Source organism: Giraffa tippelskirchi, chromosome 13, assembly GCF_054371585.1.
Source record: "Giraffa tippelskirchi isolate mGirTip1 chromosome 13, T2T-mGirTip1v1.2.pri, whole genome shotgun sequence".
Classification (NCBI taxonomy): Eukaryota; Metazoa; Chordata; class Mammalia; order Artiodactyla; family Giraffidae; genus Giraffa; species Giraffa tippelskirchi.
Genome location: NC_137287.1, coordinates 31,390,394 through 31,407,411, shown reverse-complemented (window position 1 = coordinate 31,407,411; position 17,018 = coordinate 31,390,394). Strand labels below are relative to the sequence as shown.

Sequence of the window (17,018 nt, the reverse complement as noted above, 5' to 3'; positions counted from 1 at the left end):
TCATGTAGTTACCTACCCTGGGGCTGCTCTGAGTGTGTGTGTGTGTGTGTGTGCATGAACAGCTCTGTGAATTTTTTTTTTCTTTTTTTTTTTTTTATAAATTTATTTATTTTAGTTGGGGGCTAATTACTTTACAATATTGTAATAGTTTTTGCCATACATTGACATGAATCAGCCATGGGTTTACATGTGTTCCCCTTCCTGGACCCCCCACCCACCTCCCTCCCCATCCCATCCTTCTGGATCATCCCATTGCCCCGGCCCTGAGCCCTTGTCACATGCATCGAACATGGAATGGTGTTCTGTTTCACATATGATAATATACATGTTTCAATGCTATTCTCCCAGAATGTCCCACCCTCACCTTCTCCCTCAGAGTCCATAAAATTGTTCCATGCATCTGTGTCTCTTATTCTGTCTCGCATATAGGGTTATCGTTACCAGCTCTGTGAATTTTTAAAAAATGTAATTGATTTATATTTTGACTTAGCAGGGTCTTCATCGCTGTGCACAGGCTTCTCTTGTTGCACAGCATGGGCTCTAGAGAGATTAGGCTCCGTAGTCATGGCACCTGCCCTGCAGCAGGTGGGATCTTCCCAGACCAGGGATCGAACGCGTGTCCCCTGCATTGGCAGGCAAACTCTCAACCACTGGACCACCAGGGATGTCCAGTGCTGGGAGTTTTAACACAGGTAGAGACTGTGTGGTATAACTACCACCACAACCAGCACACAAAATAATCCCAGTACCCCAAAAGTTCTCTCCTGATGCCCCTTTGTAGTCATCCCCTCCATCTCCCTCAGCCCCTGGCAACCATTCATCATTTGTTTTCTGTCCCTATAGTTTTAGCCTTTGGAGAATGTCATATAAATGAAATCTTATACAATATGTCAACTGTTTAAAAGCGAGCTCATATTTTTTTAAATTAATTAATATTGTTTATTTTTGGCTTTGCTGGGTCTTGGTTGCTGACCACAGGCTTGCTGCCCACAGTTGCAGTGAGCAGAGACTACTTTTCATTGTGGTGCTTGGGCTTCTCTTGTTGCAGAGCATAGGCTCTAGGCACATGGGCTCAGTAGCTGCAGCACATGGACCTAGTTGCCACATGGCATGTGGAATCTTTCCGGACCAGAGATAGAACCCAAGCCCCTGCAGAGGTCGGCAGATTCTTAACCGCTGGACTACCAGGGAAGCTCCAGTGTGTCAACATTTTTTTTTAGAGCGAGCTCATTTTTTAAATAATTAATTGATTAATTAATTTGTTTATTTTTGGCTGCACTGGATCTTTAGCGCTGTGTTCAGGCTTTCTCTAGTTGCGGTGAGTGGGGGCTACTCTACACTGTGGTGTGAGGGCTTCTCATTGTGGTGGCTTCTCTTGTTGCAGAGCCTGGGCTCTAGGGAGGGTGGACTCAGTAGTTGTGGTTCACGGGTCGAGTTGCCCCGTGGCATGTGGAATATTCCCGGATTAGGGATCAAACCCATGTCCCCTGCATTGGAAGGTGGATTCTTAACTACTGGACGGCTAGGGAAGCCCCAGTATGTCAACTTCAGTATGTCAACTTTTGAGTCTGACTTCCTTTGCCCAACGTAATGGATTTCAGATTTGTCCAGGTTGCTGTGTGTCTCAGTTGTCCATTCCTGGTTATGGCCGAGTAGTATTTCGTGGTGTCTGTGTACTGCACTTTGCTTCCCCATTCACCTGTTGAATGACATCTGGGTTGTCTTTAGCTTTGGGTGATAATGAATAGACTGTCATCAACATCTGTATTTTTGTGTGCACCCAAGTTTTCATTTCTCTGGTCTAGACACTCAAGAATGGAAACACTGGGTTGTAAGGTGAGTGTGCATGACTTTTCTCCATTTGACCTTGAATAAGTTAAACCGCACTGGGCCTCAGTTTCCTACATCTGTAAAATGGGTGTAATAACACTGCTGCCTCGTGAGGATGAAGCGAGATGACATATGTAAGGCATAAAGCAAATGTTCAATAACTGTTACCTCTAGCTCTTAAGGGGGAAGGGTCGTTCATGTTTTCACCTGCAGTGGGGGGGGTTACCAGCCAGGGTTGTCATGAGAGGCGAGGTGTGAGGATCTCCTTGCCTTGGACCAGAGGATTTCCTTTCTGAGGCCAGAGGTTGACGTCCTGGGGAGGTCATTATCAAGTTGGGCTGCCGATGACAGAGGTCCTGTCGGCAGGGGAGCTGTGAGTTAGGATGATCTAGCTCCTTAATTTCCCAGAAGGGGAAACTGAAGCTCAGAAACTGTTTAATGGATGTTGTTCAGGTGTTCAGATTTCACAGAGACCAACTCATCTCCCAGCCCCACTTTTGGCCAGTCCCATCTCTCACGCCTCAGCCAGGAGATCTGATTCTGCTTTAGCAACCTGGACTGGCCTATAGAGGTCCTTAGAGGGTGTGGGCTCATGTCGGAGGAGTAAGAAGTAGACCCGGGATGGTCAGCTCTTTGGAGTCAGTCAGCATGAGTGCGTGCTCAGTCATGTCAGTCGTGTCTGACTCTTTGCAACCTTATGGACCATAGTCCGCCATGCTCCTCTGTCTGTGGCATTCTCCAGGCAAGAATACTGACAGTGCTTTTTTTCATTCCCCTAATAACTCATGACATTGAGCATCTATCTATTCATGTGCTTACCAGCCATTTGTATACCTTCTTTGGAGAAAATTCTTTTCAAGTCCTTTGGCCATTTTTAAATCGAGTCGCCTTTTTGTTACTGAGTTGCAAATATTCTTTAATGTATTCTGGATACTGGACTTTCATCAGATTTATGATTTATAAATATTTCCTCCCATTCTGTAGATTGTTTTTTCTTTGTTTATACTGTCCTTTGTCGTGCCAACATTTTTCATTTTGATGAAGTCCAATTTGTTTTTTTTGCTTTTGTTGCTTGTGTTTTTGATGTCATTTCCAAGAATTCATTGCCATATACAAAATCATCTATATGTCTTTGATCCATGTTGTATGTGGTATGAGGTAGAGGGGAGTCCAATGGGCTCCCCAGGTGGCTGTAGTGTTAGAAAACCTGCCTGTTAATGCAGGAGACATAAAAGACGCAGGTTCAATCCCTGAGTTGGGAAGATTCTCTGAAAAAGGGCACATGGCAACCCACTCCATTGGGTATTCTTACCTGGAGAATCCCATGGACAGAGGAGCCTGGCAGGCTACAGTCCACAGGGTCGCAAAGAGTCAGACACAACTGAAGTGATTTAGACGCACACAGGGGTCCACAACTTTCATCTTTTGCATGTTGTTTCAGAATCATTCATCCAACAGACTGTTTTTTCCTCACTGACTGGTCTTGTCTACCCTTATCAAAAAACAACTAGCCCTTGACATATGAGTTTATGTCTGGACCCTCAGTTCCATTCCACTGATGTATTTGCCTCTCCTGTGTCAGTGCCACATGGGTTTGATTGCTTTCATTTCTTTTTTGTTTCCTCCTCTGTAAAGTGGAGGTGGAGTTAGGTCCCTGGCAGAGGTTTGTGGATGAAATGAGCTGATATAGATATAGCAGCTGGCACCATGCCTAGCTTCTACTGGTCATGGCAGGAGCAGTTGCTCTTATCATTAGCCTGGAAGTATGGATCTTACTTCTAAAATGTGGGTTATGAAGGACTTCCCTGATGATCCAGTGGTTAAGATTCCCCTTCCACTGCAGGATAGCTTCCCTGGTAGCTCAGTTGGTAAAGAATCTGCCTGCAATGCAGGAGACCCCGGTTGGATTCCTGGGTCGGGAAGATCCGCTGGAGAAGGGATAGGCTACCCACTCCAGTATTCTTGGACTTCCCTTGTGGCTCAGCTGGTAAAAAATCCACCTGCAATGCAGGAGACCTGGGTTCGATCCCTGGGTTGGGATGATCCCCTGGAGAAGGGAAAGGGTACCCACTCCAGTATTCTGGCCTAGAGAATTCCATGCACAGTCCATGGAGTGGCAAACAGTCAGACATGACTAAGCAACTTTCACTTCCACTGCAGGGGGCACAGATTCAATCCCTGGTCGCGAAACTAAGACCCACTTGCTGCACAGTGAGGCCAAAAAATAAAAACAAGAAGCAAAAAAAAAAAAAAAAACCACCAAATCAAAATGTGGGCAGTGCTTCAGGGCTCCTCCAAGAAGCTGCAAAAAGGCCAGCCACCTTGAGTGTGTAGTGGAGAACAGGCATCACCATTGGTGCAAGGGTCCCGGGACTGCTGGCCATCATGCATGAAGGCATGACACTCTGCTTCTTCCTCCTGATCTCTGAGCCCACCCCAGAGCTGGCTGCACTGTGGCTTCCATGGCTGGGGCCTGTAGCAAGAAGAACACCATGCTCTGGCGTGGAATCATGGAAAAGGCGCTCCAGAGACCAAGAAGCGACAGTCTGTCCAGTGGCCTTCTGGTGATATTCTGTGATGAAGGCATAGGAAACATGCTTGTCACTGGGAGGGGGCTGGATGTTGGCTGAGCTTCAGAGTCATTCTGGGGTCCTGTTCCCCAAGATTCTGACATAGGAAGGCTGTGGGGTGGCCCTGGAACCTAGAATTATCCCCCTTCTCTGTACTTTTGAAAGAATTGTCCAGTGGGTCCCATGCATCTGCCTCTGAGATTCTACAATGAAATTTATCTTATTGCAGCTCTGGTCTCCTGTCCTTCCCTCTCTCCATCCATCAATCTACCTTATCTTTTCTTTAATAAGTTTTTAAAAAAATTAATTAGTGTATAGTTTGGTTGCTCTGGGTCTTCGTTGCTGCTTTCCTCTAGTTGCAATAAGCAGAGGCTGCTCTTCATTTCTGTGCAAGGGCTTCTCATCGCTGTGGCTCCTCTTGTTGCGGAGCATGGGCTCTAGGAGCGTGGGCTTCAGTACTTGTGGCACACGGGCTTAGTTGCTCCATGGCAAGTAGGATCTTCCTGGACCAGGGATCGAACCCTTGTCCCCTGAATTGGCAGGCAGATTCTTAACCACTGGACCACCAAGGAAGCCCTCTACCTCTTTTTTTAGTTTAAATATTTACCTGTAGTTTATTTTGGTTTTTCTAAATAGACAATCACAGCTGGAAACAATAGGATTTTGTTTCAGGCCCAACCCTCAAGTCGTTACAACTTTTTGTTCTCACATATTGGCTAGAAATGTCGTTGTCGTTTAGTCACTAAGTTGTGTCCGACTCTTTGCGACCCGATGGACCATAGCCCGCCAGGCTCTTCTGTCCATGAGATTTCCCAGGAAAGAATATTGGAATGGGTAGCCATTTCCTTCTCCAGAGGATCTTCCCAACCCAGGGATCGAACCTGGGTCTCCTGCACTGCAGGCGAATTCTTTACTGTCTGAGCCACCAGGGAAGCCCCTTTTTGACAGAACCTGTGTTTAAGAAAATTTCCCTGAGGAATTAACCTTGGTGACGGCCCAGGATAGTGGGTAAGAGCCCACCTTCTCTGGGGTCCTGATTATGGAAAGATATGGGAGAGGGACCCTTTGTCCAGGTCCCTAGCCCTGGAATCCCTAGCCCTACATCTTACCAGCTGTGTGATTTTGGTCACATCACCTGTCCATACCTCAGTTTCCCCATCTATAAAATGGGCTTAAGAAAAGCACTTATAGACTTCTTTGGTGGTACAGTGGATAAGAATCCATCTACCAATGCTGGGGACACAGGTTCAATACCTGCTCCAGGAAGATCCCACATGCCTCGAGCCACAACTACTGAGCCCGAGCTCTAGAGCCTGCGAGCTGCAGCTACTGAAGCCTAAGTGCCTAGAACCCCTGGTCCACAACAAGAGAAGCCACACAATGAGAAACCTGGGCACCACAACTAGAGAGTAACCGCTGCTTGCCACGACTAAAGAAAGCCCATGCACAGCAACAAAGACCCAGCGCAACCAAAAGTAAATAAATAAAATAAATTTTTAAAAAAGAGCAGTTACATCTTAGGGTTGTTCTGAGGAATTACAGACTGCACATGAAACACATGGCATGGTGCTTAGTACATAGTAAGTGCTCGGCTAATGACAGCTTTTGCCATTTTGTAGATGTTCAGTTCAGTTGCTCAGTCATGTCCAACTCTTTGCGACCCCATGGACTGAAACACACCAGGCTTCCCTGTCCATCACCAACTCCCAGAGCTTGCTCAAACTCATGTCCATTGAGTCAGTGATGCCATCCAACCATCTCATCCTCTGTCACCCCCTTCTTCTCCTGCCTTCAATCTTTCCCAGCATCAGGGTCTTTTCCAATGAGTCAGTTCTTCGCATCACGTGGCTGAAGTATTGGAGCTTCAGTGTCGGTCCTTCCAATGAATATTTAGGGTTGATTTCCTTTCAAGTGGGGCGGTTTGATCTCCTTGTTACTGTATGGATGATCTTCCAGAGCAAACTCTTTTCCTTGGGCATTTAGGGTTTGGTTTGGTTCCTGGCAATCAGAAGCATTTTTTATTTGATCTGGTGAATGAGTGGGTTGAATATGAGGCCAAGGTACAAAAATTCCCCTTGTCTTACCTTTGTCCTCATGGCAGGAAACTCCCTTCCAGGAGTCTGTGATCTCATTGGGAAGCTGGGGCCTGGGAAGGCCCTCCACAAGGGTGGCTCCAGGCCCCAGGTTAGGGTGGCAGGTGGGGAGGGAGATAGCCCTCCACGGAGGGAGGGCTCACCCAGCATGTGTTGGCAGACCCCAGCTGTCTACTCATGACAATAATTCAAGACACCCATTTTGCAAGTCCTAGAACTGGTGAAACACTCGGCTCAGCTCTCTGGATATTTTGCAGGAGGTACCAAGGAACTTTCCATAAATGAATATGCAAGCTGCTCAGTGCCAGGACCAGAGTTCACCTTCTAGGGGCCTCACTTGCAGACTGGCTGCCCTTGGGCCAGGATGACCCACAGGCAGTGTTCAGGACCACAGAGTCTTTGTATGTTTGTCTGTCTGTTTTAGAGGTTTCCCAGGTGGTGCAGTGGTAAAAAAAAAAAAAAAATCCACCTGCCAATGCAGGAAATGCAAGAGACACAGGTTTGATCCCTGAGTCAGGAAGATCCCCTTGGGGTAGAAATGGGAACCCACTGCAGTATTCTTGCCTGGGAAATCCCATGGACAGAGGAGCGTGGTGGGCTACAGTCCATGGGATTGCAGAGTCAGACTCAAGCATTTATGGTTCAAGATAGAACATGGTGAGTCTGCAGATGAGGGCAGTGGCTCTCAGCAGGGGTGATTTCACCTTCCAGGGGACACTGGTGATACCCAAAGCCACTTTTCGTTGCCACCTTGAGGACAGTGCTACCAGCATCTAGAGGTGAAGGCCAAGGATGTGGCTCAACATCCCAGAAGGCACATCGGACAGCTCCCTCAACACTGGGTTACCCAGCCCCAAGTGTCACTGGGGCTGAGGCTGAAAAACCCTGGATTGGGGTGTCAGCTGCCTGGTCCACAAGGTAGGTGTTGACTTCAGTTGTGGGCTCAAGAAGGGCTCCCTAAAGAGAAGCGGTGCTGGTGGTGCCAGGCACGTGGTGACTGAGCCAGCTGGGAGAGACTGGGAGAAGGCGTGTCAGGCAGAGAGAAGCATGAGCAGAGAGATCCGGAGACATCTTTGGTGGCGAGGTGGGATGCAGGTGTGGTCCAAGGAGCATGAAGTTTGGGATCAGATGGACTTGGATTGAATTCTGGCTCTACTCCTTGCCATCTGTGTGGCCTTAGGCTTGTCATTGGCCTGAACCTCAGTTTCATCATCTGTTAAAATGGGGATGAGGAATGAGGTTATTATGTAAGTACAACCTCCTTTATTCCCACTCCTCTGTTTGCACTCTGTCTCAGCTGTTCTAAAATCCTAGCCGTTTGTTCAGTGCTTCCTTCTCTCTCTCCTTTCTGGGCCCTCCTGGTGCATTTCACTCTGCCTGGAATGCGCATATTCCAGGTGTAGGAATGACACCATCAGGAGGTTATAAACTGAGCACTGATATGTTCAGGCTTGTGTGTGTGTGTTTTGAATATTATTTATTTATTTGGTTGCTCCAGGTCTTAGTGGCAGCACCCAGAATCTGCGATCTTTGTTGCAGCACGCGGGATCTTTCATTGTGGTGTGTGAACTCTGAGTTGCAGCATTCAGGATCTATTTTCCTGACCAGGGATCAAACCTGGACCTTCTGCATTGGGAGCTTGGAGTCTTAGCCACTGAACCACTAGGAAGGTCCCCAGACTTGTGGGGTTGTTTTGTTTTTCAGCTTCAGCACAGGTATTTAATCTCAAAATCATGATCCAGGTCAGTTCTAAGGAAAAAAACACAGACCTCTCAGTCACACTACCTAGTTACTGGTTGTCAAGATAAGCAGTCACATGGTAAAGGAAACTGAATAATTTAAACTGAAGGAAGAGGAAAAGTCATAAAGCAGAGTAGGTCAACTCTATCCAAGGTTATAGCAGCCTCTACATGGGTGAGGGAATGCTGATGTTAGGTCGTGCTCAACATTGTAGGTTAGAGCTCTTTTATGGCCAAAGCAATGAAGCCCACACTCTGTTTTTAAGCCTAGAAGTTGATCTGATCTCAGAAAATCTCAAAGAAAGATGATCTGAAGGGCTAAGTTCCCAAGCAGAAGAAACCCTACCGAAGCAGGACATAGTGGGTGTGGCGAATGCAAGATGATCAAGATATTGTGATCCCTCCTGAAGCTTAAAAACCAAATGGGACCCAAATCAAAGTCTCAGGTACCAGTCATTTGGTTCAGGCTGTATTTTTGTCCCAATTTCTCCTTTTTTCCTTCCATGTCCCTCGCCCATTCTCAGGCGACCTGTTCCAACTCAGTTCCGGGTTGCCCCTTCCCTCTGTCCAAGTTCCCCCTTCCCTGTCCTCTTCATCCCTCGCACCTAAGATGCTTTTCCCTTCTGGGAGGAGCCTCCCTGGTGGCTCAGATGGTAAAGCGTCTGCCCGCAACGCGGGAGACCCGGGTTCAATCCCTGGGTCAGGAAGATCCCCTGGAGAAGGAAATGGCAACCCACTCCAGTACTCTTGCCTGGAAGATTCCGTGGACTGAGGAGCCTGGTAGGCTACAGTCCATGGGGTCACAAAGAGTCAGACACGACTGAACGACTTCACCTTCACCTTCTGGGAGGACTTGCTGCCACTGCACCCAGGACCACCTTCGCACCTACCTCGGAGCAGCCCCCAGGTGGGACCCACAGTGCGCCCACTCCACTTGGGCGGGAGCCTCCCAGACTTGTGTTTTGAAGGCCAAGAGAACAATGGGAAATTCCCATCTTTACTCCCTTCCCCGTCACTTTCCTGGCCTTCCTTGGGTAAGGCCAGTAGGGACCCATCAGGCTAGAAGAGGTGAGACTCTCTCTTGGTTAAAATCCCCACTTCCTTCCAAGTTAGGAACCTAGTTACTCTACAGCTTAGGGTTGAGGTATAGAGCCCAGGACCTTACAGAGGCTACTTCCAGGGAGGCTGTAGGCAAGCCACCTAGCTTCTGTGAACCTCAGTTTCTTCACCTTTGTAGTACAGTCTCCCTACAAAGCTCTAAGGACAGAGCCTTGTTCAGTATGTCTTGTTGTTGTTCATTCACTAAGTTGTGTCTGACTCTTTATGACCCCATGGATCCCAAGCAGCACGCCAGGCTTCCCTGTCCTTCACTATCTCCCCGAGTTTGGGCAGATTTATGTCCATTGAGTCAATGATGCCATCCAACCATTTCATCCTCTGTCACCCCCTTCTCCTCTTGCCCTCAATCTTTCCCAGCATCAGGGTCTTTTCTAATACATCTTAGCTGCTTTATAAAAATTGAGCTCTTGATGAATACTCTAAGCCTGGTATTGCACTAGGTCCCAAGAGGACAAAGTCTCCTGACCACTGGTCTTGACTTAAAGGATTGGTTGGTTTAGGATTTGACTGATTGAGGACATGCAAGTTTTAGGGAGCATTTGGGCTTCCCTTGCGCCTCAGCCAGGAAAGAATCTGCCTGCAGTGCAGGAGACCTGGGTTCAATCCCTGAGTTGGGAAGATCCTCTGGAGAAGGAAAGGCTACCCACTCCAGAATTCTGATCTGAAGAATTCCATGGACTGTTCATGGGGTTACAAAGAGTCAGACACAACTGAGCGACTTTCACTCCATTTCTAGAAATTTATCTGAAACATGAACAAAAATTTAGTTCTAAGTAGGTTCACTGTAAGGTTCACTGTAACGATTTATAAAGTGAAAAACTGGAAATAGCCTATGTCCTCCTCTAGGATATTGGTTATGTAGGTGATGAGACAAATAGAATCTTATACAGTCACTCAAGAGGAAGCAGAGGGATATTTGTTGATATGGAAAGATATTTATTATTAACTGAAAGCAATATACAAAACAATATTTGTGTGTATATATTTTGAAACCTGGATGCTAATACACCAACAGTAGGTGGATATCTCTGAATGATTTCTACAATTTTTTTCTTATCCTAGATTTCCTTTCCTGAATTTTCTATAATGAAGTCCTTTTGTGAAAAATATAGTAATATATCTTATTAAATTATTTTATAATGTTATTAAAGTATAATAAATAAACATAGTAATAAAAGAATGGGCAATTTTACTAGCTGTACGTGTCCCTCTCTCCAGCCTTATCTCTTCACTCAATTCTTGATAACTGACAAGAAACATAGCCTCATCATTACTACTGTTCATTTCAGTATTTGCTAGACTTCCCTGGTGGCTCAGACTGTAAAGTGTCTGCATACAATGTGGGAGACCCGGGGTCGGGAAGATCCTCTGGAGAAGGAAATGGCAACCCACTCCAGTACTCTTGCCTGGAAAATCCCATGGACGGAGGAGCCTGGTAGTCTACAATCCATGGGGTCGCAAAGAGTCGGACACGACTGAGAGATTAAACTTTCTAACTTTCTATTAGCCTCGGAGAACCGTACTGGGCAAGGCGATGTAAAGATGAATTCTTACATTCTTCAAATGATTTGCGTGCACACCAAATTTTGAGGTGCGTGGAGACAAGGAGTTCTTTACTTCCCTCCTTCATTTATTTTTTCTTTTAATTCATATCGTCCATTCATTCCTAACTTGGGCAGGGCGTTTATTTACTTCACGTACGCATGCGCACTCCTTTGCTGGGGGGGGCCGCCCGGCGTGGCGGCCCCGCCTCCCGGACCCGACCATTGGCCGGCCCCGCCAGCGCGCCCCTGATTGGTAGCCGCGGACCTGGCCTCCCGCTCATCAAGTTGGCGGGAACGCGAAGGCGGGGCAGAATGGCGGCGCCCACAGACTCGTTGCCCGGCAGCGGCCCCACGGCCGTGAGGCTGCCTCGGTCGCCGCCGCTCAAGATGCTGGCGGAGCAGCTGCGGCGCGACGCGGAGGGCGGCCCGGGCTCGTGGCGGTTGTCGCGGGCGGCGGCGGGCCGCGAGCCGCTGGAGCTGACGGCCGTGTGGATGCAGGGCACTGTGGTGGAGGCCGGCGGCGGCGAGGCGCGGCTGCGGGACCCAAGCGGGCCCTTCTCGGTTCGCGGCCTAGAGCGGGTGCCGCGCGGGCGGCCCTGCCTCGTCCCAGGTAACAGCCAGATTCGAACCCTCGGCTGGCTCTCGGTTTGTACCGCCCGAAGGCGGGGCCAGGCCGTCCCAGACCCAGGTGTTTTTGCAGTGCTGCCATGCTGGTCACCAGCCTCCATACCTTTCCTTCCTGCCCCGTCCCAGCCAGGCGCCAGCCAAGCCGTTCTGATGATAAGCATCACCCGCAGCCCATTTAAAAAATACAAGTTCCTAGGATTGCACCAGCCTTTCCAGTTGGAATCTCCGGGAGAGGGACCGCTTCCCTCGCCCCCCGCCCTAGCATCAGTTACAAAGCCTCCTCCACAGGGGTGATTCCCCTCCCTCCCTTCCACCCCCATCAAGTTTTGGAAAATACCCTATTGGGGAACTTCTGTTCATCCCTAATGACTGGACTAAAGGGTACCTTCCTTAGGGAAGTTCTCCCCGGTTCCCAGGAGTGGGGGGGCCCTGCTGTACCCCTGTCTCATGGGACTGTCAGGCTGTAGTCACTACTGTTTCCTTTTAAACTAGTGGTGTGCACATTTGAGTGTGCATCAGACTTACCCTGAGGGCTTGTTAAAACTGCTGGCACCATCCTCAGAGTTGGTCTGGGTGGGGCTGAGAACTTTCTAAGTAGCTCCCAGGTGCTGCTGGCCTGGGGGCCACACTTTGAGAACCACTGGGCCAGACTACCTGCAGGGTGAGGTCTGTGTCTTTCTGACAACTATTCTCAGCGTTAGGTTGAACTGGCTCGGGCCCTTTTCAGATGTTCTCCCTGGAGAATTGTTCTTAATCTTTCTGGACCACCTTTCAAAGAGACTAATAGTTACTGCCTGTTGTATGCATTCAGTACATTAAAAAAATGGCCTTAACACAGCTCCTAGGTCATATTGAGGGTTGTGACCATTGTTTTTTATGATGTGATGCTCCTGCACGCTTCTGGCCCCACCCCAGCCCCATCCTTCTGCCTCCCTTTCTGTCTGCCCTCCATTGCAGTGTTTCTCTAGACATGGTCTGCAAACCTCAGGGTGCCACCTCTTTTTGCTGGGCCTACAAGCTAAGAGTGATTTTTCCGTTTTCAAATGGTTGAGAAAAAACGAAAGATTTCATGACACATGAAAAGTATATGAAATTCAAATGTCCGGGTTCATAAATAAAGTCTTCACGGAACACAATCATTTAGATATTGTCTGGGGCTGTTCTGTCATGACAGCTACAGACTTGAATAGTTGCAATAGAGACCTTGTGACCTTCAAAGCCTGAAATATTTAGTATTCGACCCTTTACAGAAAATGTTTTCCAGCCGTTGGTATAGCATGTAGCCTGAGCTGTTTGGTGTCTTGGTCCCTAGGCAATGCTCTTTGAAGGCAAGCTGGGACTGTCTCCCATGGCTCCAGCCCTGGCATAAAGTTGGTACCAGTTGGTACCTGAGTGGGCTTCCCTGGTGGCTCAGACAATAAAGAATCTGCCTGCAATACAGGAGACCGGGGTTTGATCCCTGTTTTGGGAAAATCCCCTGGAGGAGGGCATGGGCTGCACAGGTACCTGAGTGGTCATTACACGTTGACGAACCCATCTGACTTACCCACTGGCCTGAATGCCTGCATGCCTGGGCCTTGCCATTTCTTCTTGCTAATTAATACCAAGGTTTGATTGACAAGTTGGTAACTACTTTCAGACAGGGAGCCTGAAGAGCAAGCAGGCCATTAAAACACAAAGTGATGTGTCATAGGCATGAGCTTGAGTGCAAGGTGCCGTGGGTGCTGAAGAGGGACAACTGATCCAAGCCTGTGAGGTCATGGAATGAAGGCCAGATGGAAGGGAGTGAGTGGGGAAGGGAGGGGCACAGTGGGGAAGGAGAGACAGTGGAGAGAGACTCATCGGGGGAAAGGGTGTGGGTAGAATGAACCAGACTAAGTAACCGGGTTGACTGATCGCAAAAGGCAAGAACAACCCAGTCCTTCGGGTTTATCTGTCTATTTGTTATACGCCTCGGTGAGTGCAGATTTCCTGGGTCTGGATTACCTCTCCTGTTGGGATCTCTGTAGGTTTGCTCTTCCTTTCCAGGGTCTTCAGTCATTTTCCAAGGGTTCCACCTCCCCCAGTATTTCAGGCCTATTCAGAGGGGTATGTCAAGTGTAGTTTTATAATGAGCCTCCATCACTGAGGAGCCCAGAGTCACTTGCTCAGGTCGAAAGTAGAGATGGGTTCAGGGAAACCTCAGTATGTAGTACCAGGGGCTGATGCCCAGAGGGTAAGGTATCAACTCTCCTGGCTTCTTTCCGTCAGAGCCCCAGGGCCCCGGGTGCAAACCCAGCCCTGATGTTGGAAGCAGTATGATTAAAGCGGCCTTGCAGGGGCACGCAGTGGAAGCTGGCCATGTGCCTGCTTTTCCTGCTGTGTTTGGGTTTTTTTTTTTTTTTACACAATTGAGTTTTGTGTGGTTAAGACTGGCCAAGTTTTGCTTTCAAGGAGAGCCACTTCCCCAAGGGAATGGGAAGAAGGTCGCGGTTAATATGTCATGAGATCATTGAGTGGCAGCCTGCCCTCTCGATGACTTGCTGCGTGTGCCCAGCTGACGGCCGGAGGCGGTGGAGATTGGTCCCAGGCAGCTGGAACGATAGGATGTTTTGGGGGGGTGCCGCCCCTGCTGAAACAGGAGGGAAGGGGGCAAGGCACAACTTTTGAAAGAATGACACAGCCCAAGGACACAACATGAACCAGTTAGAATCAGATGGGTCCAAGATGGCAGGCAAGTCAACTTCGACTAGACCTTGATCCTCAATAGCAAGCTAAAGGATACACCCAGAGGCACCATGACAGTTCCAAGGTCGACCATCAAAGAGCAAAAAGTAGGCCATGGCCTAACCCCTGGAAATCCCCGCCCCTTCCCCAAAATAGTTGGAATAATTCTCCCACTCATTAGCCTATGAAATTACCCAGCCCATAAAAGCTAGCCATGCCACATTTTGAGGCTGTTGCACTCGCCCTCTGCAATGGCCCACACTCTTGTCTGTGGAGTGTGTTTCTCTCTGAATCCATCCACTTCTTACCTATCCCTTTGTCTCTCACTGAGTTCTTTCTGCGATAAGACATCAAGAACCTGAACTTCATTAGGTCCTGAAACCAGTTCTGTGATCTCAGTTGGAAGACCATGGGTTTTGGCTAGGTTCATAGTCCCAATCTGAGGTAAACGGTTTCACTGCCCAGTTCTTGTGGCATCATGAAGGGAAACTGAGTTTTTGCTCTGAGGCTGTCAGAGTTGTTGTTCAGTTTCTCAGTCATGTCCCATTCTTTGCGACTCCATGGACTGCAGCATGCCAGGCTTCCCTGTCCTTCACCATCTCCCGGAGTTTGCTCAAACTCATGTCCATTGAGTTGGTGATGCCATCCAACCATCCTCTGTCAGGAGTAGTCTGTGCAGAAAGAGGACCAGTCTTGTGCACGGAGACCAGTCACAGGCTCTTCTATTGAGCAAGAACAGGGAGAAGGGAAAAGCTCAGGGTTTTCTGGCCCTGCCTTAGAGCAGACTGTCTAATTACAACTCATTCTCTGGTATAAGCATCTCTTTCATTTCTTGGGCAGGATAGCTTTATGCAGTGTGCTCTGATTTTAACATTTGAAAATCAGAAGCCAAAGAAGATACGGATGTCATTCTCCAGGTTAAATGTGGAATTTACTATCATTCTCCATGTTAAATGTGGAATTTACTATCCATATGAGTATTTTGATCACCTTGGCATTTTGGTATTTACTGTCTGCTTTTTTTTTTTTTGGTCTCCAGTTTGCCTCCCTGATAAAGTTAAACCCTCTCAAGGACTCCTGTCTGTGTTTTGTTTGTATTTTCTCTATCAGTGTGGACTTTTACCACCCAGCTTTTCTTCTTCCAGGAAAGTATGTGATGGTGATGGGAGTGGTTCAGGCCTGCAGCCCTGAGCCCTGCCTGCAGGCTGTGAAGATGACAGATCTTTCAGATAATCCCCTCCACGAAAGCTTGTGGGAGCTGGAAGTGGAAGATTTACACAGGCATATTCCTTAGATGATGTTGGAACTGGTGATAAAAAAAAACAACTGAAGTTCTGGAACAACTTGCATTCTCACCGTGTGGATTTCGTGGACATCACTCAATATATATTTCTCAAAGGTTTATCTGAAAGCTTTGCTCCAAGGAGTCCAGATGCAGGACCTCTAAATGTTGGGCCACTCCAGTGAACTCAGCCCCTGCTGCCCTTTGCTTTGACTGTTTGCTGATGAAAAGCAGATGTTTTGTTCTCTTTTTATTTTTTCGCTCTCTCTGTGTTAATTCTCTCTCCCCGAAGCACACAGAAACCTCATGCTGCATTTTCCAAGTTTTACAAGTGATGATGCTTTTTCCATTACCACCGCGGCCCTGTTTTATGAGGCTGAATTTGAACCTCAGTCACGGCCCGCGGAGATGAAAAGCGTGGTTATGGGCAGGAAAAGAGGCTGCGTAAAAAAGGAATGACCTCATGGCTTTGCGTCTCCTCCATCCACAGCTTCCATATCCAGCTTGCAAGTCAAATGGCATTTTCTGACTGCAGGCTCTGGGGCCTCTCAGAGAGACACAGCCCTCTTTCTGCCTCAGATGCCACTCAGCCCTAAATGTGAGGTCCCTTCTCTGCAGAGCTGGAAGTGGATGCCTGCCCATCTTCCTTCCCTTGGAGATGTTGAAACACCCTCAGAACTTCTTGTTGAAATGAAAATCAAGATGAAGAATGACTTGCAGGCATGAACTAAACTCCTGCCTCATAACTTTTGATGAGACGCCGCGAGGGGCAGCCTGCTGGTTAGATAAGAGTCTTCACAGTGTTCTCTGTAGGGAATGGAGTTTGGTTGTGATTGTATTGAATGTCGGGTGGCTGTTCTCTGCTTCTTACCCAACCTTCACTTTTCCTTAGACTATAAATATCAAGGGAGGGAGGGGGTCAGGTTTTGTTCCCCATTGCTGTAGACTTGCTGGAGTTGATTTCTACCACCAATAAATTGTTTCCTGTGTTGTATTCTTATTAATAGATTTTATTTTTTAGGCATCTTAGATTTCTAGGGGGAAAAAAACAGCAGAACCTATAGTGAGGTACTTTACATGTCCTCCATTTTTTCCTTTATTAACATCTTGCATTGGTGTGATACCTTTGTTAAAGTCAGCGAGGCAGCGTTGATATATTATTATTAACTCAAGTCCGTCATTGACATCAAGAGTCAGTCTTTGTGACATACAGTAGACATAATATCATGTATCTACTGTTACAGCATTGTAGGGAATAGCTTTGTTACCCTGAGAGTCCTCTGTGCTCCGACTGTTCATCCTTCCCTGCCCTGTAACCCCTGGCAACCACTGATTTTCCTGCTGTCTCCATAGTTCATAGTTGGCCTTTTCCAGAACGTCAGATAGTTGGAATTGCACAGTCTGTAGCCTTTTCAGAATGGCTTCTTTCAAGTTAGCAATATGCATTTAAGGTTCCTCCATGTAGTTTTGTAACTCAATAGCTCATTCCTTTTTACTCTGACTAATCC

At 47.8% G+C, this 17,018-nt stretch overlaps 1 protein-coding gene across 1 annotated transcript; it reads left to right on the top strand.

Moving 5' to 3' along the window:
- Window positions 1–11,185: 11,185 nt before the first annotated feature.
- On the top strand, window positions 11,186–16,511 carry RMI2 (RecQ mediated genome instability 2). The gene is made up of 2 exons (XM_081560395.1): window positions 11,186–11,505; window positions 15,374–16,511. The coding sequence occupies exons 1-2, from the start codon at window positions 11,208–11,210 to the stop codon at window positions 15,520–15,522; spliced, it is 447 nt and encodes a 148-aa protein (XP_081416521.1). The 5' UTR covers window positions 11,186–11,207; the 3' UTR covers window positions 15,523–16,511.
- The last annotated feature ends 507 nt before the right edge of the window (window positions 16,512–17,018 follow it).

Coding starts and splice junctions, on each gene's coding strand:
- RMI2 (XM_081560395.1), top strand. CDS start 11,208: ATGGCGGCGCCCACAGACTCGTTGCCCGGCAGCGGCCCCACGGCCGTG. Junction 11,506..15,373: donor GCGGCCCTGCCTCGTCCCAG/GTAACAGCCAGA, acceptor TTCTTCTTCCAG/GAAAGTATGTGATGGTGATG.